This window comes from Hyperolius riggenbachi, chromosome 4, assembly GCF_040937935.1.
Source record: "Hyperolius riggenbachi isolate aHypRig1 chromosome 4, aHypRig1.pri, whole genome shotgun sequence".
Taxonomy (NCBI): Eukaryota; Metazoa; Chordata; class Amphibia; order Anura; family Hyperoliidae; genus Hyperolius; species Hyperolius riggenbachi.
In genome coordinates, this window is record NC_090649.1 from 432,642,653 (window position 1) to 432,663,678 (window position 21,026).

Genomic DNA, 21,026 nt, shown 5'->3' on the forward strand with positions numbered 1-21,026 from the left:
CCAAAAAGGGACTACTGTATATAAATCAAATTTGGAGCTAGTATGGTTGCGGGAACCTGAGATGAGAGTGATATGGAGGCTGACATGTTCATTTTCTTTTGAACAATGCACATTGTCTGGCTGTCCTGCTGAACCTCTGTCTCTAATATATTAAAAGAACCACTATTGCAAAATGTATAAAAAATAGAACTAAAAAAAAAAAAAAAAAAAAAAAAAAAAAAAAAAAAAGGATTTACACTGGGGCGAATGATATTAGAAAGGATATTAAAGAGTTAAAAATTAAAAAAATAAATCCACACTGCTGTTTACACAGTCATGACAGCGTGAATATGATGGGAGCTTACCGACGGAGGCTGCACTATGGGGTGCGTGTATCTGCCTGGCTAAGATCAGGAGACACAGTTTTACTATTAGCTGAAATGCTGTTGGACAGCTAGCAGCCGCAGTTCAGTCTCCCATAATCCATCGGTAAGCGTCCCTCATATTCACGCGGTCATGAACGTGTAAATAGCAAGGAGATTTATTTTTAACTAATTCTTAACCCTTCACTATCCCTTATACTAGCATTCTTACCAGTATAAATCTTTTTTTTATTTATTTTTTTATAAGTTTCGCGATAGTGGTCCTTTAAGTCATAGACCTTGAAAAAGCATGAAGATCAGATATCTATGACAAAACTGACAAGATTAGCTGCATGCTTGTTTCAGGTATGTACCATCTTAGACCCTACTGGCCAAAAAGATCAGCAGAACTGCCAGGCAACTTTTTTTCTCTCGCTTTTTTTTTTTTTTTTTTTTTTTTTTTTTTTTAAGGAAATAAATATGGCAGCTTCCATAGGTGTCGCACATCAGGTTCCTTTTAAACATTTTAAATGGCCAAAGAGTGTGAGCTTTGAATTGACGTGTTAGGTGTGTGAACTGCGATGGACACTGAACACGTTATAACACACATTACACAATGTGCAGTGCGAATTAAAGTTTTGAAAGCTTGCAAAAGAAACTATATACAGTCAGTCATTGGCTGAATGAACTATTGTTTTCATCTGGGAAAAACTGCTGTATAACACTGGGATGTAATGGAATGTGAAAAATTTTAGCACGTGTGTGCAGCTGCTGACCGTTTAGCATGCTGCTGGTTAATTAACCAGCATAAGGGCTGGTGCACTACCCCCCCCCCCCCCCCCCCCCGAAGAAAAAAAATGGTACATGCAGCACATTTGCGATTTTGAAAAAAAAACACAACACTGCGGTGGTAACACCTTCAATATGGTTTCAGTAGCCAATTGCTTTTCAAAGCGCTGGTGATCTGAAAAGTGCTCAGAAGAGCTCTTGGTGTGCACCATATGAAAATGTTTCCTTTCTTAGGTCAGTAGAGATGTGCCCCTACAATTTTCTACCAGCAGAATTAAAGGATTTGCAGTGTATTGATGTCAGCTGTACAAATTGTAAAAACTGTTCTTCCAAAATGGATATGCCAGAATTTGGTCACAGAGAGAGAAGTCATCTAATGGGCTGGGATCTCTGCATTTGAATTCTCAAGTCTGTAAACCTGCAGCGACCATTATTAAATGAAGTTGCATTCCATGCTGAATTTTAAGTATACATATTGTATTAGACAAAGTAGCTGGATTCCTAAATCCTCTGCGAAGGAAATGGGTAGGCCTGCTGAAACATATGAGGCCAGCCTGCCAGAAAAAAAACCCCCAAAAAACAAACCCTAAAATTAAAATATCACCTCAATTTCAGAGATGAGCTTGAAATTCAATTCTGTATCCAAATTTGAAAATGAGCCAATCAATCTCAGAGGACACTAAGCGGTCAGCAGGCAGATGGTTAATTATTCAGTAACAACTGAGTTTGATAGGCTTAGTGTTAAAATCCATGAAAATTTGCATGCAGAGTTGATTTTCTGGCTCATCTCTACACCAGATGACAGGCCAACCTGTTTCGCCACACAGAAAGAAAGTGCAAAAATAGAGCAGCAAGACAGATTTACTATTAATGGTGCACATTACCATACTCTGTTCTGCTACTAGAAACAGCACTGCATGGAAATAAAACCCGACCCAGAGCAGGTCTTACAGATGAGCCTCTAGCTGTCCTGCTCAAAAACAAAAATGCAATGTAAATGTTTGCAAAACTGTAACCAGGGGCTTGTTCAAAATCCTCATGCAAATAAGGAGCAGCTGCATATGCACAACATTACAGCCTGTTTTTGTTGAAATGTGATTTGAGGCATTCTACACGGCGTGTCTACAAAGCTAAACAAGACAAGCTCTGAAAACAGTGGGGATGATTTATCAAAAACAGGTGCAAATAATAATTTAAAAAAACCAAAAGACTACAAATGGTAAATTAGCATGCAGAAATCCTTGCTTTTTTTTGCTCAATTTAGGAAAAAGAATCCTTTGCCCCCTTTCCTGTTTATATAACATTTAACCTACTTTGATTTCACATTTGGTTCAGCTAATAAAGGGGCAGTATGGCGAAAACTAGGCTATTAGGATAACCTTGATAACATGTACCTAATATAAGGAGCATCAGATACTAAGCAGTTTGTTTTTTTAATGTCTGCTTGAAAGATTACAGAGCATTTGCAGAGATCCTGCCTGTCACATTTCGAACTATGTGATGGGACCTCCTCCCTCTACTGATTAAGGCTGTGCGGTGTAACAGTATTTCTCCTTGCTGACGCTGTATGGGAGTTTGCCGGCTGTTTAGCAAGAGTTGGGAAAGATCATAGCACTGGTAGCAACCAAGTAATTTATCTTGCTTATTTCTTTATGCACGATCTTCTCCAGCACTCGCTGAGCAGCCTCAGCTTGCATTCCAGTATCCTGTTCAGATTCAGCAGGGAGAGCCGTTACATCACACCAAAGGGGGAGGACATGCAGAATTTATGCATATATGTTGCCTTAAACCTTTCAAGCAGACATTTAAAAAAAAAATGCTTAATATCTAAAGCGCTTAATATTAGGTACATTCTACCAGGGTTATCTCAGTAGCCTAGTTTTCACCATAGTGCTCCTTAAAGGGTCATAAAAAAAAAAAAAAAAAAAAAAAAAAAAAAAAAGCTGCAAACATTAAGCACAAAAATCTAGCCTACTAATTTTTGTAACTACCTCTGGTTTTACTTCTGACTGCAACATCATATACATCAATACTCAGGGGCTTTCTTTTATTAAAATGTGTATGTGATTAATTGCTGTTATAGTGTCTGCCTTTGCTGCGTGCAAAAGGTTTAGCAACATTGTGGTTATTTGTGCAGCACAAAACATCGTAAGATGCATCTCTTCAATACTGTACAAAACGATTTCTCATCTTTCCTACACTCTCCATGCATGCACAAATAAAGCACAAAAACACGTAGTGCCAGATCTTTTACTTACTGTGAATTCCAAATTCTCCGTCATCTTTGATGGTTTCATATTCTGCACATAAAAAAAAAATAAAAAAAAAAAATCAGTCAATAAATAGGCCACTCATTTAACCATAGGTAAGGGTAATAAACTGCAATTTTCAGAGCAAGGTCACTTGTTACAGGTTACGCCAGCCTCATGTGGAAATCTGCCTGTCAGAACATGGACATCTATTGCAACCATACACAGCAGTAAATCTTTAGCCAGCGATAGCTCTGCAGTAAACATGGTGTGAGTACCGGCTACACGATAAGCCTAGTTTACAGTAAATCACTTAGTTGGATCATGAGAATACTGTGACAAAGTGCAGCCAAACTCATTGGATTCAGAGGCTCAGCACAGTCTTGTTAGGCTAGGTGCACAGTAGTACGTTACCGCAAAACGCCAACATTAAGAACCTTACAGTTACGTCCTGTGCTGCTAAAGGGACGTAACTAACGTCCCTTGCTCCCGCTGCACACAGCCGAATGGAGATTCAGCTGTCATATGATAGCGGCCATCTCCCCTAAATGATCAGGAGCCATGGCGATTGTCTTCTGCTCATGTGATCACTACGATCACCGCCGATCTTAGTGATCACTAGGTGGTGGCGGAAGAAGAAAATCCACTCGCCTCTCCTGACGTTCCTCTGGTGATCGTCGCTCCCCATCCACTCTGCCCAGCATGCAGCCTCACACTGCCTCTGTTCAATGTGCTGTCCGCTCAACCTTGGTGTTAGGAACAGAGCTAGGAACCAAGGAACTCTTGCCCCAAGCCATTGATAATTGAAGGATGTGAAGTTACGCTCGATGTTCCAAAAGTATCAAATTCTTTATTAATTCAGGTCACACACAGAATAAAAGTTCGCTAACATGTTTCAGACACACATTGGTCCTTAATCATAGCATAGGTGCTATGATTAAATAACCAGTGTGTGTCTGAAACATGTTAGCCAACTTTTATTCTGTGTGTGACCTGAATTAATAAAGAATTTGATACTTTTGGAACATCGAGCGAGAATTCACATCTTTTAATTCTCACACTGCCTCTAGTGTCGGGTCCTTGTCCTAAATTCCAGCCGAGACCTGGAATTTAGTGGCATTGCAAGACTGGATGGCGGGGAGAGCCGCTCCTCCCTGGAACTAGGGGAGGTGAGTAATTGCTGGCTATACCTAAGCATTGCTAGGCTATCTATAATGGGGAAACCCTTCATTTTAAACCCTGGTCCTGAAGTGGTTAACAGTGAAGCCTCCATATGCTGGCATCTACGACTTGGCCGAGACCGACCGTTATGCCACACAATACACACGTCAATCCAAGAAGCTACCATGCCCAGCCTTTTCCGTGGAAACCACTCCAAGTTTCCGAACGTAACATTTTTTGAGGCCTTCTCCTTTACATGGGTCTAGTCAAAAAGAATGTATTGCGGTCTTATTGGTCTATGCACCCAATACATCACATGCTCATGTTCTCTGCTGCCATGTCCAGGTCACCATTTGAGAACATCCCGCGCTTCCTGCACTTCAGTGCAAATACAACCTGTCATCTAAGAGGCCACCGTGCTTATGACCAGTTCCACAAAATTCGGCCCCTCAGGCCACCGATCATAAAAATTTGCAGATGCTTAAACCCCATGAACAGTCATTTTGAGGCATTTGGTTTCCAGACTACTCCTCGCGGTTTAGGGCCCCTCAAATGCCAGGGCAGTATAGGAACCCCACAAGTGACCCCATTTTAGAAAGAAGACACCCCAAAGTATTTAGTTAGGTGTACGGTGAGTTCATACAAGATTTTATTTTTTATCACAAGTTACTGGAAAATGACACTTTGTGGAAGAAAAAAAAAAAAATTCCACTAACTCAAAATGACCTGTGAAATCCTAAAGGTACTCATAGGACGTTGGGCCCCTTAGCGCATCTAGGTTGAAAATAAGTGTCACACGTGGTATTGCCGTACTCAGGAGAAGTAGTATCATGTGTTTTGGGGTGTATTGTGTGTAAAAAAATATCAAAAAAATCTCATTTACAGAGATATTTCTCCCACCCAGCATGGATAAAAATACACCACAAAACACATTATACCATTCCTCCTGAGTACGGCGATGCCACATTTGACACTTTTTTGCAGCCTAGGTGCGCTAAGGGGCCCAAAGTCCTATGAGCACCTCTAGGCTTTACAGGGTTGCTTACAATTTAGCACCCCCCAAAATGCCAGGACAGTAAACACACCCCATAAATGACCCCATTTTGGAAAGTAGACACCCCAAAGTATTCAGAGAGGGGCATGGTAAGTCCGTGACAGATTGATTTCATTTTTTTTGTCACAAGTTAGCAGAAATGGAAACTTTAATTTATTTTTTTCGTCACAAAGTGTCATTTTCCGTTAACTTGTGACAAAAAATAAATTCTATGAACTCGCCATGCCTCTTAGTTAATACTTTGGGATGTCTGCTTTCCAAAATGGGGCAATTTGGGAGGTATTTATACTATTCCTGGAATTCTAGCACCTCATGAAACATGACAGGTGCTCAGCAAAATCAGAGATGCTTCAAAATGGTAAAATTCACTTTTTGCACCATAGTTTGTAAACGCTATAACTTTTACCCAAATCAATATACACTTATTCTGATTTTTTTTTTTTTAATCAAAGACATGTAGTACAATACATTTGAACAAAAATGCATATAGAAATTTTACTGTATTTGAAAAATGTCACCACAGAAAGTAAAAAAAAATAAATCTTTTTTTGACAAAATTCATGTCTTTTTTGATGAATATAATAAAAACTAAAAATCACAGCAGCAATCAAATAGCACCAAAAGAAAGCTGTATTAGTGACAAGAAAAGGAGGTAAAATTCATTTAGATAGTAGGTTGTATGACCGAGCAATAAACCGTTAAAGCTGCAGTGGTCTAAATGGAAAAAAAAAAGTGTTTGGTCCTTAAGGGGTTTTATGATTGCAGTTCTTAAGTGGTTAAATAGCAAAGAAAGAGACAGCTTGATATGAGGTTTTACAGCAGGAAAGATCAAAGGGTCATTATTTCTGCTTTGTTTTATGGATTAAAAGGCAGAGTGAGCTTTTACAACTGCAACTGTAAGGTTATTAAAGGGAATCTGAAGTGAAAAACCTATGATGATGTAATGCATTGTTTGCTGAGGACAGTTCAAAAGTTCACTGGCATGCTCTGTAAAATCATTTAGAATGCTGAGTAGTGTGTAAACTGCAAATATTTGTGAATGATGCAATGTTATAAAACAAAAAACAAAACAAAAAACTATATAACTGAAAATAAAAATGAGAATATTTTCTTTGCTAATAATGTTCTAGTAATTATCCATACTACACAACCAATTATATCAATTTTTTTTTTTTGCTTCAGTGTCTCTTTAATAGCCTTTTTTACTTTGGTTAGGAAATAAGGCAGAGGATCCCTAGAAGGAGGAGTCCATACCTAAAGGCTTTATTGATCGAGGCTGCAGAGGAGTCTCCCACTTGTGAACTATGACTCGACATGGACCACCGGCATGCTGAAAATAAAAAAGATCAAGATCTGTATTCATGTATGTAAACACTACTTTACCATCAGACATAGGCCAGCAAATAACCACTAGTAAGAACCCTCTACCTTCAGTCAACCAACTTTTGTTTCTCAATATAATGTTGTACTAAAGCAAAGAGAAAGGTTTTCTGTATTGGGGGGGGGGGGGGGGGGGGGGGGGGGGGGGGGGGGGAAAGAACAAAAAAAAAAATGCATCAGGAACACCCGGCAACATGTGAAACTGGTACAGACATCAGAATCAGAATCTTTTATTACGCCAAGCATGACTGGGCCGTGCCCGGAATTGGGTTTGGCCAGTACAGGGCTAGTGTGAGAACGAGCATGACAAACGATACATACATGTAAGCAGACAGACGATATAAAGGATACAGTTACAGCATTGGACACATTTGAACACATATATATGAAGTGTGCAGTCAGGCTAGGTGCTGCCAGACTTGTCATGGTTGGATGAGGAGAGTTCTAAGAGTTCAGATAGTTAAGATAGTTGTACGGCTGAGGGGAAGAAACTGTTCCTGTGCCTTGTGGTCCTGGTGTAGATGGATCGGAATCTCCGGCCTAAGGGGAGCCTACTAAAGAAGCGAAAACCTGGGTGGGACGGGTCATTAGCGATTTTTTTGAGCTCTGGAGCGCAGTCTAGAGTTGAAAATTTGGTCAAGAGAGGGGAGTGGTTTCCCGATGATTCTCTCTGCTGATCTGATGACCCTCTGCAGTTTGTGTCTGTCGCTGGCGGAGGAGCCAGCATACCAGACCAGGATGGAGGAGCAGAGGACAGATTCAATTGCGGCAGTGTAGAAGCTCATCAGAAGCTCACGGGCCATACCGAACTTCTTAAGTTGGCGTAGGAAAAATAGCCTCTGCTGGGCTTTTTTCTGGGTTGAGGTAGTGTTGGCTTTCCAAGTCAGGTCCTTAGAGATTGTCGTGCCAAGGAGGCGTGCCCAGGGGACGTTCTCAACTACCGTGCCGTCAATGCTGATCGGGGGTGGAGTGGTAGCAGGTTTCCTAAAATCGACAATCATCTCAACCGTTTTTATAGTGTTGAGGACCAGCCCGTTCTCCCTACACCAGTGGCAAATTCTGTCAATCTGGTGGCGATACTCCTGCTCATCATTCCCAGAGAGGAGGCCAACGATGGTGGTGTCGTCAGCGAACTTGAGGACTTTGACGGAGTCCGCGGTGGACCTGCAATTGTTATTAAGTAGTTATTCAGAATCCTTTCATTTCCAAGCTGAAACCATAATGGTTGCTCTGGACAACGGCTTCAGTATTGCTCAAATTAACTCTGCACCGGGCTAGGCAAGTCTTCCCACCGTGCCATGCTCAGCAAGTTGGAAAAGAAAGTGGCCTAACCTGCAGAATCACTATCCTCTGCCTCAGGCTATGACACAAGAGGAATCCTGAGAGGGGGCGTGGCAACCAAGTTTTGGATGGATTATTGGATTATTTGTCAATATTCTCCAGCCTGACAATGAATTTGGGCTAGTGGAGCAGCATCTTACTAATATTGTACAGCAGCCTGTCTCAATAAATCACATATGTACACACACACACACACACACACACACACACACACACGTTCTGCAGCCGATACCCCAAAATAACAAATACAGCAATTGCAATGGATAAGGAAGACCTTGGAAAGAAAAACAGAGACACTGGGAGCCCAAATGGTGCAATTTGTCTAGTAATTGCAGGATTTTTTTGTAAAACAGTGAAGTCAGTACTCACAAGGGTGGGTTGCTGGAAGAGCAACCACTGAACAGTGCTTGAGGAAGATAGCCGCCTGCAACCGGGTACAGCTTGCCAACTGTAAAGGCTGCACTCTGCATAAAAAGAACCTGAAGCCTGGAGGCCGGAGGGGAACACCCCTCGAGGGAGGGGTGTAGCTGTTAACACACGGAGGAGAGGTGCCCAAGAGTATAGAATATTTAAAAAAATGTATTTTAAATTTTATTAAAAACAGATTGGGGTGGCTTACCTTATACAAGAATTCGCTTACAGTACAGTATGAAAGAATTTGAGCACTAGGCAACACGTTTCATGAGATTCAACTAACTTCATCAGGCCATTCACTGTGCTAAGTGAACATTAGCATCTAGCATCAGGCGCCTTTCAGCACCTCAGAGGAACCCGATCCTAGATGCTAATCTTCACCTGGCACAGTGAATGCCCTGATGAAGCGAGTTGAATCTCACGAAAAGAGTTGCCTAGCGCTCAAATTCTCTCTTACTGTACCTCAATATTTTTTTAAGATTTTAAATATTTTATACTCTTGGGCACCTTTCCTCCGTGTGTTAAATACAGCAATTATTACCCATTCAAATAAGTGACAATCATTACCCGCCAAAAATTAAACACAGCAATTACCATATTACTTACCAAACAACAAAAGCAGACAATGCTTTCCATATATAAAAAGTTTAGACTTTATGCCGCTCCCATTTACGACATGCTTTACCCATAGGCCTTCTGCATTTCAGCTAGTGCAGCCCTTGTGTACCTCACACACCCACATTTGTTAAAGGACTTATAAATATTTCTAAGTGGACCTGAACTCTTACACAGGACAGAAGCAAAACAGAGAAATGCACCCTGTATGTATTCAGAGCGTTTAGGCCGTCTAATTACCCCTCATTTGTGTCTAATCAAGTTGTAATTAGATCTGCCCCAGTGTCACATGACTACCTACAACAGATAAGCCCATAGGAAAGTACAGGCCTTTAACAATAGGTCTGCTTCCATTAATAAAGGTGCCCATACATTAGAACGAATATGGGCAGATTCGACCAAGAGACAAATTTATCTCTAATCGAATCTGATTAGAGATAAATTGGTCTCCAATCGAAACTGCCCATACACTACAGGCTCGTTCGCAATTCGGCCGCTGTACCGGTGCGCACCCGATCAACCAACCTTGGCCCGACATTTTCCAACATGCGCGATCGACTGTGCGGCCAATTTCTGCCCCAACATTGGTCGCTTTGTCGGTCGGGCATGCACTTGGCAGCGCCAATTTTCATCCAATTCGATAATAATCGATTAGTTGGTTGCCTGCCTAGTGTATGACCCCCTTACGGAAGTAGAAACTGTGCAGATTTTAGGATTTGTATCAGCTGTAACAAATACATTTTTTGTTTAAAGGCTATTATGCTGTTGGGTATATTTTAGAGCAGAGAGGAAGTCTGAGTTCAGGTCTGCTTTAATGATACAGTATTGATGTGGCCAATTAGAAACATTTCCATGAAACTGCTCAACCAAAAGTATTTGAAGGGGCAGGATAGAACAGAAAGCAGGATGTCCAGGAGAAAGCAAATATGGACCTTTTGTTTCACAATTTCTCTCTTATAGGCAAAAACGTACCAAAAAAAAAAAACATCCTAAAATGAGACTCTGGTCAAAAATGTATTTTTTTGTATTTATTTTACTTCTACTCTAAGATACAAATTTATCACTGAAGTAATTACGTGACATTCCATGGGAAGAGAGATAGATGGAGAGAGAGAAAATAATAGAGTGAATTCAGATGGGGAGGGGGGTCTTCAAGCTGTAAGCAGTTAGCACCTGTGATCCTCCCCAGTAAGAAATGTGTGATTTATATTATTTGCTATGCAAAACAAAACTAAAAATTGAAGCACATGCTCTTAAGACCACAAAAGTAAAATATTTCGTTTTAAGGTAGATTGCATTAAAAAAGTTTGTACTTTTCTGCCAATCTCTACTAACTGGCAAATGTAATAATTGCAGGCCAGGATAAACTCTCTGACTGGTCTCTTCATTCTGCACTCCCCTCCCTCTGCTGAATAGTCACATTGGGTCATATGCAATTCACTTTTTCTCCTAGATGATCATTTTTCATCTTCTATTTACCAGGGCTGTGGAGTCGGAGTCGTGGAGTCGGAGTCGTGCAATTTTGGGTGTCTGGAGTCGGAGTCGGCAAAAAATGCACCGACTCCGACTCCTAATGAATTTGTAACTGTAATTAAAATAGAAAATCTGATAAAATGTTCTATTTCTCAGATAATAGTCATTAAAAATAATGTGTATATATACAGTAATAGCTGTGCTTTGTGCACAAAAATGAAATAAACCAATCAAAATTAGTTACTTGTGCTGCTTCAATAAAGCAGTCCCCGTATTTTTAAGGTCAGATATACACATCTGATTGTGACTGTATATATGATGTGTACACAGGAATCTCTTATATATACTAAATAACATCTATGCTGTAAGTATAAAGCCTGATGTGTAGCTGTGTCACTAATAGAGATGGTCAATGAGATGGAAATAATTCTGCACTGATGCTGATTTATGCAAATGTATGCACTCCCTTTGCTGATGAAATCAAATAATTTGATATGTTATTAAAATTTGGTTTGGTGACTACAAATTAAAGGGTAACAGACGCAGGGCTGTATTTAGGGTTTGGGCTCCCCTAGGCACCCCAAACCTACGGCGCCCCCCCCCCCCCCCCGAGGATGTTGGCCGCGGCGAAAAATGGGCGTGGTCACATAATACAGTGGGCGTGTCCATAACCCAGTGGGTGTGGTCAATTAAAATTTTCTAGTAAGCCAAAGTCGGTGGGGCCATGTTTTCTCCCTGGGTATGAGTAAAGTGACCCTAAAAAAAGCACACACACACACACACACACACACACACACACACACACACACACACACACACACACACACGTGTTCTCTCGCACAAAGTAGTGGTAGGTATTAGATTGTGAGCTCCCCTGAGAAAAGTCAGTAACATGACTGTTCTCTGCAAAGTGCTGCAGAAGATGTCAGTGCTATATAACTACATAATAATATGGTAGGGCATTAGACTATGGTAGGATTAGATTGTAAGATCCTCAGAGGATAGTCAGTGACATGACTACATACTCTGTGAAGTACTGCTGAAGATGGCAGTACAATATAGTACAGTAGTATGGCAGCATGGTGGCGTAGTTCTTAGCGCTCTCGCCTTGCACCGCTGGGTTCCCGGTTTGAATCCCAGCCAGGGCACTATCTGCAAGGAGTTTGTATGTTCTCCCTGTGTCTGTGTGGGTTTCCTTAAGACACTCTGATTTCCTCCCACATCCCAACAACATACGATACAGATAAGTTAATTGGCTTCCCCTAAAAATTGGCCCTAGACTACGATACTTACATACACACATGACTATGGTAGGGATTAGATTGTAAGCCCCACTGTGGGACAGTTAGTGACAAGACAATACATACTCTGCACAGCGCTGCGTAATATGTTGGCGCTATATAAATAATTAGTATAAGTACAGTCAGTGGCGGCTCCAGGTTTTTTGGGAGGGGTGCTATGCAGGTGCTGGATTAATTTTTGTGGCTATAAAAAAAAAATGGGTGTGGCCATGACCGGATGAGGATGGAGCTAACTGTAATTTAACGTGAACCTGAGGTGAGAGTGATAAGGAGGCTGCCATATTTATTTCCTTTTAAACAATACTAGTTGCCTGGCAGCCCTGCTGATCTATTTGACTGCAGTAGTGAACTGAATTACACCAGAAACAAGCATGCAGCTAATCTTATCAGTTCTGACAATATTGTAAGAAACCCCCGACCTGCTGCATGCTTGTTCGGGGTCTATGGTTGAAAGAATTAGAGGCAGAGGACCAGCACGGCAGCCAGGCAACTGGTATTGCTTAAAAGGAGATAAATATGGCAGCCTCAATATTATTCTTACCTCAGGTTCGCTTTAAAGGGATACTGTAGGGGCGTCGGGGGAAAATGAGCTGAGCTTACCCAGGGCTTCAAATGGTCCCCTGTAGACATCCTGTGCCCGCGCAGCCGCTCACGGATGCTCCAGCCCCGCCTCCAGGTCACTTCTGGAATTTCAGACTTTAAAGTCTTAAAACCACTGCGCCTCGGTTGCCGTGTACTCGCTACCGCTGATGTCACTAGGAGTGTATTGCGCAGGCCCAGTATGGTCTGCGACTGTGCAGTAAGCTCCTGGTGACATCAGCGGGAGTGAGGACACGGCAACGCAGGCGCAGTGGTTTTCAGACTTTAAAGTCTGAAATTCCAAAAGTGAACCGGAGGCGGGGCCGGAGCATCGGTGAGTGGCTGCGTGGGCACAGGATGTCTGCGGGGGACCATTAGAAGCCCCGGGTAAGTTCAACTCATTTTCCCCCGACCCCCCCTACAGTATCCCTTTAAAAGTGCAACGCAAAGACAGTGGGCCCAAGTTTAGGTCACCCTTCCCCCAGAAAATTCACATAATTGTGCAGGTTTTCTCAAGAAAATACACGTAATGTGAGCAGATTGCCCAGAACATATATTCAATCGTGGCAGATTCGACCAGAAAATACATGTAATCATGTCGGCAGATTTGACCAGAAAATACATGTAATCATGTCGGCAGATTTGACCAGAACTACGAGCTATAATGTCAGCAGATTTGACCAGAACTACGAGCAATCATGTCAGCAGATTTGATCAGAAATACGAGCAATAATGTCAGCAGATTTGATCAGAAATACGTGCAATAATGTCAGCAGATTTGGTCAGAAATACGTGCAATAATGTCAGCAGATTTGATCAGAACTACGAGCTATAATGTCAGCAGATTTGACCAGAACTACGAGCAATCATGTCAGCAGATTTGATCAGAAATACGAGCAATAATGTCAGCAGATTTGGTCAGAAATACGTGCAATAATGTCAGCAGATTTGATCAGAAATACGAGCAATAATGTCAGCAGATTTGATAAGAAATACGTGCAATAATGTCAGCAGATTTGATCAGAAATACGTGCAATAATGTCAGCAGATTTGATCAGAAATACGAGCAATAATGTCAGCAGATTTGATAAGAAATACGTGCAATAATGTCAGCAGATTTGATCAGAAATACGAGCAATAATGTCAGCAGATTTGATAAGAAATACGTGCAATAATGTCAGCAGATTTGATCAGAAATACGAGCAATAATGTCAGCAGATTTGATCAGAAATACGAGCAATAATGTCAGCAGATTTGATCAGAAATACGAGCAATAATGTCAGCAGATTTGATCAGAACTACGAGCAATAATGTCAGCAGATTTGATCGGAACAGTCTAACGGGCTGGGCTGAGTGACAAACAAGGCAGTCAAGATAGACAAGATAGAGGAGCCAGGCGCTGGAACGCAGGAGGTGACTGTGACAGGACTGGCAGAGCTTAAGAAGTTTAGGAAGAGAGACTGACAGAGTGGTGAAAGAAAGAGAGCATGCGGCTGCCTATGGCTAACAGAGCATGAGGCAGGGTGTGTATTACCTCCAGTCCATTGTCCTGGCCTGGCTGCTCTCTGCTCTGATGTTGACACTTTGCTGGGCTGGCTCTTTCATCTCTGACCCTGGCTGCAATACATGCTGGCTGTGGCTGTCTCTCGCTGTCTCTTGTCTCTGTGCTGGGCTGAGTGTCACGCTCCAGTGCTCACTGACACTGTCCTCTGAATGCCCCCACTTGAATTCTCGCGCCAGAGCTGTGACAGTGACAGACAGGGGAGGATGGAATCAAACTTCACTAATGGCTGCACAGGGTGGAAGGAAGATGATTTCCCTGACTCCAGCAGCAGGGGGAGGGTCCCCGAGGCCACCGGTGCTCCATCCAGACCAGACCTGGCACAGTGGCACCAGGAAGAAGCTGAGGGAAGGCTGCAGGGGTGCTGTGAGGAATCTGACCTCCCTCTCAACACTCGGAGTGCTGCGCGAGGGAAACTCTGCATGCCGCCTGGTCTAGTGACGTCACTAACTAGACCACACCAGCGGCATGCAGAGTTTAGGATCAAGTCCCGGCCGGCCACTACCACTCTGCTGGAGGGCAGAGGGGGAGCAAGTTCACATGCATGTGCGTGTGTGTGTGTGTGCTCTCCGACACCCCCCCCCCCCCTTACACCAAAAAAAATATATATATATTTTATTTTTTTTAATAAAAAAAAATAAAAGTAAAAAAAAAAAATGTAAAAATTATAAATGAACTTTAGGTGCCCCCCCCCCCCCCCGAGGACCCGCCCATGGCACCGGCCCACGGGTGCCTCTTAATAGATACGTCCATGAACAGACGGATGAAAAGTAAAGTTTTATACATACCTGGGGCTTCCTCCAGCCCCCTTCAGGCTAATCAATCCCTCGCTGTCCTCCACCACCCGGATCTTCTGCTATGAGTCCTGGTAATTCAGCCAGTCAGCGCAGTCCGGCCGCATGCCGTTCCCACAGCCAGGAACATTCTGCACCTGCGCAATAGTGCTGCACAGGTGTAGTATGCTCCTGGCGGCGGAGTGTGTGCATGCGCACTACGCCCAACTGGCTCAAGTACCTAGACTCATAGCAGAAGATCCAGGTGGTGGAGGAGGACGAGGGACTGATTATCCTGAAGGCGGCTGGAGGAAGCCCCAGGTATGTATAAAACTTTAATTTCATCTGTCTCAAGTTTACTTTGTTACACAGTAGTACTATACTCTACATATGCACTCCCCACAGAGCTGCAGGGAATCCACTGAGAATGCTGTGCACATTGAACACCGAGGTGTTGTCTGTTTACAATCTCCTCATTCCCCTGCAGAGTACCTGCACATCATTCTTACATGTACCCACACTTACATTGCATAGGGTCTGATAGATGTTCTTTGTTCCGGCCTGTACCTTTTACAAGTACTCTTACCAAGGACTAGTTTTAGTCTAAAGGGAATAAATATAGTAGTCTACATATCCTTCTCACTTCAGTTGTCTTGTAAAATTCCTAAGCGTTGGCAGTTAAGAGACGAATTTCATGTTACATACTTTTAATCAACAAAATTGTAATATGCAAATTAGAGGAGTCGGAGTCGGTGGAATCCTAAACTGAGGAGTCGGAGTCGGTGGATTTTTGGACCGACTCCACAGCCCTGCTATTTACAATGCCTTTTCAGCACTCTGCAACTGAAAAAGTACCAAAAAGTACTGTCAAAATTATTCGAGCATTTTATTGCTTGCTAGTAGCTTAAACAGGCATTTTATTTGATAAGGTGTGTAAATATTACCGAAAAGTTGGCAAATGCTGAATAACTTCAGCAGAGGAGGGAGGGGGTGCAGAGTGGAGAGACAAAGTAGAGGGGCTTATCCTGGCTAGCAATTATTACATTTCCCGATTAACAGAGATTGACAGAGCAGTATAAATGTGTGCTGCTCTCTGCCATGAAAGTAAATGTTTTTACACACAGGGAATGCTTTCAAATGTTTTATTTATCTAAGAGTATGTGCGACGTCGTCGAGATGACATATCGAATGCGTCATGGAGTCACAAATGCAAGTTTCTCTGCAAAACCACCAAAAATGACATTTTTTTTGTTTAAATCAACACTTTTTTTTTCTCTCTACTTTCTGGCTCTGCTAGCAAACCCTGGCTCTAATTGCAAAGCTTCTCTTACCTAAGTGTGACGAGCAGGTTTCCTGGCATCCAGGACACCCAACCAGGCAGAGAGAGAGAGAAATCTCACACCTACACTGCTCTTCTCCAGACTGATCGGCCCCGATCTCAGCAGGGAGCCCGACACGTAGCCTTGCTGTCCGAGCTTCAAAGAAGACACAGGAGTGATCCTCATCACTCCAGCTGGAGACGCCCAAAAGTTCAACAATCCTTACAATCTATATTTAATAATAGGCACAGTTTTGTAATATTTCTGTTGTTCCCAAGATCACAGGTCCCTCAAATTCACAGAGTTCATTAGACTCAGCGTGACACTGGTTCTGAGAGGTTTCCGTACCAATCAGACCCCCAGAACTGAAGTAAGACTGTTTTAAAATAACCCTCTAATACCCCAGGGGTCTGACCCCTCAAATTTGAATATCATGGTTATCGATAAATACTGACAAACCTAAAAATTATTATTAGATTTAACATAACCTGTATGGCTTTGAAGATTAGCACACCTATCATGATTCAGGCATATTCCTGTGTCCATGAGAAGGGGCGGGCACATCTCTTGTTCCAAAGAGGTGTGTGAACCATGCCCCTAAATCCTCCTTGCTGAAGTGAGGGGGTATAACTTAACGGGGCCCAGTTTATCGAGGGTCCTTCACCTTTAATCTGACGTCGAAGTAACATCAATCGACCAGCCCGCCAGGACACGGGCCAAAACCGCCATTTTGGACTTCCTACAAAGACTTGCAATTGCCGCATGGACTACCAATAACAGTATTTGAACTGTTTATTAAGACATTCTGTTTCTTTTCATCTCTATTCTCTTTCTATCAAACCAATCTATTCTGCCGGACAGGTATATCTGTGGGCTAAATTAAGCTGTGTGTCTGTAGTTTTAGAATAAAATAACGATTTTATCGTTCAGTCTTGTGTCTGTTCTGGTCATCTGATTGCTGCTATAACGAATCTGCCCTCTGAAGAGTCAGTCATACTACCGCATGGTTTTATTATTTGCTTATAAATGGATGATTTGCTAGCTAGGTTGTAAATAACCGCTTCTTCCTTCTAGGATTAGCTAGTACCCGATTTCCTGTGCGAAATCAATAACTTTAGTTCTCGATTGGCTACAATCGAGATTGTATCATATATGGACCCAGTAACCTTTCTTTAAACGTCACATTGCTCACAGTCTTTAAGCCGTCGGAAGTGACTGGAGCATGTCGAACGCGATTGGGCTGGCTACCGTATTATGATAGCGTTGGGGTCTCTTCGCCCTATCAATCGGAGAGTGGTGGCACTGAATTTACCCGGTTTCCAGCGCGAAATCGATATTTTTAGTTATACAATCGGAATTGTACATGTATGGGCACCTCCAACCAATCTTAACCATTTACTACGCAGACTGTGAATTTGCCTCCAGTAGTCTCTAGTGCACGAGACCTGCATGGCAACAGTGGCCTAGTAATGCAGGATTGCGGAGTGATTGTCACATTACATATTGTCGGCAGCTGCGCGATCAATATTTTTCAGTCTGTTCACCGTACTTCCTGCGTATGCTAACGGGAGCAGATTAGACGGGATTGGCATGCTCTGTCGCATTAACCTTCTTCCTCCGACGATCCAGCAACCGGTCTTTGTTGCCCGTCTGCTCACCGTACTTCCTGCGTACGCTAACAGGAGCAGATTGGACAGGATCACGGGGCTGGGATTGTCACAGTATGTACTTCAATTTTAGTTTTGGGAGTTTACTCTGATTGCAATTTGAGTCGGGAAGGAATTTTTTTCCCTTTTGGGGTTAATTGGACCATTCCTTGTAAGGTTTTTTTTTGCCTTCCTCTGGATCAACAGGGATATGTGAAGGAGCAGGCTGGTGTCGTACTTTATTACCTGGTTGAATTAGATGGACATATGTCTTTTTTCAACCCAAATAACTATACAACTATGTTTGCAAATTTTATAAAGTACATTTTTAATAAAATGCAAAAAGAAAGCCGGAAAGAAACAATGGCCTCAATTCACTAAGATCATGCTGGAGATAATAAAACAAGAGGAAAAAAAAATAAAAAAAAAATTAAGGATTAAAGAGTTAACTTAAAGACATAAGAGTCAACTTTAGGTTTGCCTGAGGTAAAATGTTTCCTGAATACTACATGCCTTATCACCATGGTAACAACTCTAGATGAGTTATTAAAGACAGGAGATAAGCTTAGTGAATTGAAGCCAATGTTTTTAACTGAGGTATAGTAAAAGGTTAATGAAGCAAGTCTGTGTTTGCTGCAGAAATTTAGTCCTGCAGATAACTTCCTGTCTAATTTTTCTGTGTTTTTTTTTTTTTTTTTTTTTACTTTTTGGTCATCCACTACATAGGTTTAGCTGTTTGATGTGTATGCAGTTTCACTTCTTCTCCCATCTGCATTAGCAAATTACCCTTTTTTGGGTTTGTACAAGCACCAAAGTCCGTTAACTGAAAAAAGTCCTAAAAAGTTATTTAATAAAAAAAAAAAAGTGATATCAAACTTTGTTTGATATCCAGGCACTGGACCGGCTTCCTTCCTTCATCCACCAACAACGATACACTCCCAACATCCTCTTCTGCCTTACGATCACGTTATTATATGTGATCGGGGCTTATAAGATAGTGTCAGTGGTGCAGCGCCACCCGTTGGTGGAAAAGTCAGACTGTGGAACTGCGGCACTGACACAATCCTCTAAGCTCTGATCACATGTAATAACATGTGATTGGAAGTCAGAAGAGGAAGTCGGGAGAGCCATGGGTGGGAGGAAGAGGAGAAGCTGGTCCAGTATCCGGAATAGGCAAAAAATTTTTATATATATATATATATATATATATATATATATATATATATATATATATATATATATATATATATATATATATATATATATATATATATATATATATATATATATATATATATATATATACACACACACACTCACACATATACAGTACAGACCAAAGGTTCAAACCCACCTTCTCAAAGAGTTATCTTTATTTTCATGACTATGAACATTGTAGATTCACACTGAAGGCATCCAAAACTATGAATTAACACATGTGGGAGTATAGTACATAACCAAAAAGTGTGAAACAACTGAAAATATGTCATATTCTAGGTTCTTCAAAGTAGCCACATTTTGCTTTGATTATTGCTTTGCACACTCTTGGCATTCTCTTGATGAGCTTCAAGAGGTAGTCACCTGAAATGGTTTTCACTTCACAGGTGTGCCCTGTCAGGTTTAAGAAGTGGGATTTCTTGCCTTATAAATGGGGTTGGGACCATCAGTTGTGTTGTGGAGAAGTCAGGTGGATACACAGCTGATAGTCCTACTGAATAGACTGTTAGAATTTGTACTATGGCAAGAAAAAAAGCAGCTAAGTAAAGAAAAACGAGTGGCCATCATTACTTTAAGAAATGAAGGTCAGTCATTCCGAAAAATTGGGAAAACTTTGAAAGTGTCCCCAAGTGCAGTCTCAAAAACCATCAAACGCTACAAAGAAAATGGCTCACATGCGGACCGCCCCAGGAAAGGAAGACCAAGAGTCACCTCTGCTGCGGAGAAGTTTATCCGAGTCACCAGCCTCAGAAATCGCAGGTTTACAGCAGCTCAGATTAGAGATCAGGTCAATGCCACACAGAGTTCTAGCAGCAGACACATCTCTAGAACAACTGTTAAGAGGAGACTGTGTGAATCAGGCCTTCATGGTAGAATATCTGTTAGGAAACCACTGCTAAGGACAGGCAACAAGCAGAAGAGACTTGTTTGGGCTAAAGAACACAAGGAATGGACATTAGACCAGTGGAAACCTGTGCTTTGGTCTGATGAGTCCAAATTTGAGATTTTTGGTTCCAACCACCGTGTCTTTGTGTGACGCAGAAAAGGTGAACGGATGGTCTTTACATGCCTGGTTCCCACCATGAAGCATGGAGGAGGTGCGATGGTGTGGGGGTGCTTTGCTGGTGACACGGTAGAGGATTTATTCAGGATTGAAGGCATACTGAACCAGCATGGCTACCACAGCATCTTGCAGCGGCATGCTATTCCATCCGGTTTGCGTTTAGTTGGACCATCATTTATTTTTTAACAGGACAATGACCCCAAACACACCTCCAGGCAGTGTAAGGGCTATTTGACCAGGAAGGAGAGCGATTGGGTGCTGTGCCAGATGACCTGGCTTCCACAGTCACCAGACCTGAACTCAATCGAGATGATTTGGGGTGAGCTGGACCGCATAGTGAATGCAAAAGGGCCAACAAGTGCTAAGCATCTCTGGGAACTCTTTCAAGACTGTTGGAAGACCATTTCAGGTGACTACCTCTTAAAGAGACACTGAAGCGAAAAAAAAAAAATAATAGGATATAATGAATTGGTTGTGTACTATGAATAATTACTAGAAGATTAGCAGCAAAGAAAATATTCGCATATTTTTATTTTCAGGTATATAGTGTTTTTTCTAACATTGCATCATTCTCTAATATGTGCAGATTACACAACACTCAGCATTCAAAATGATTCTTTCAGAGCAGTCTGAACTAATGACCTCTCCTCTGTCAGAGAAAAAGTAAACAGTTCAATAACAGTTGAGATAATAAAAGTCAGAAGACATCCCTCTCCACGACTTTGAAAGTCGTAGAGCTTAATGGGTTT

At 41.9% G+C, this 21,026-nt stretch overlaps 1 protein-coding gene across 1 annotated transcript in view; it reads right to left on the minus strand.

Annotated features, from left to right (window-relative positions):
* Positions 1–21,026, minus strand: part of GPCPD1 (glycerophosphocholine phosphodiesterase 1) — a 134,941-nt gene that overhangs the window by 60,337 nt on the left and 53,578 nt on the right. The window contains exons 5-6 of the mRNA XM_068232496.1: positions 6,849–6,924; positions 3,389–3,430 (exon numbers count right to left, since the gene is read on the minus strand). Coding sequence (XP_068088597.1) covers positions 3,389–3,430; positions 6,849–6,924 — 118 coding nt within the window. The remainder of the gene's footprint in view (positions 1–3,388; positions 3,431–6,848; positions 6,925–21,026) is intronic.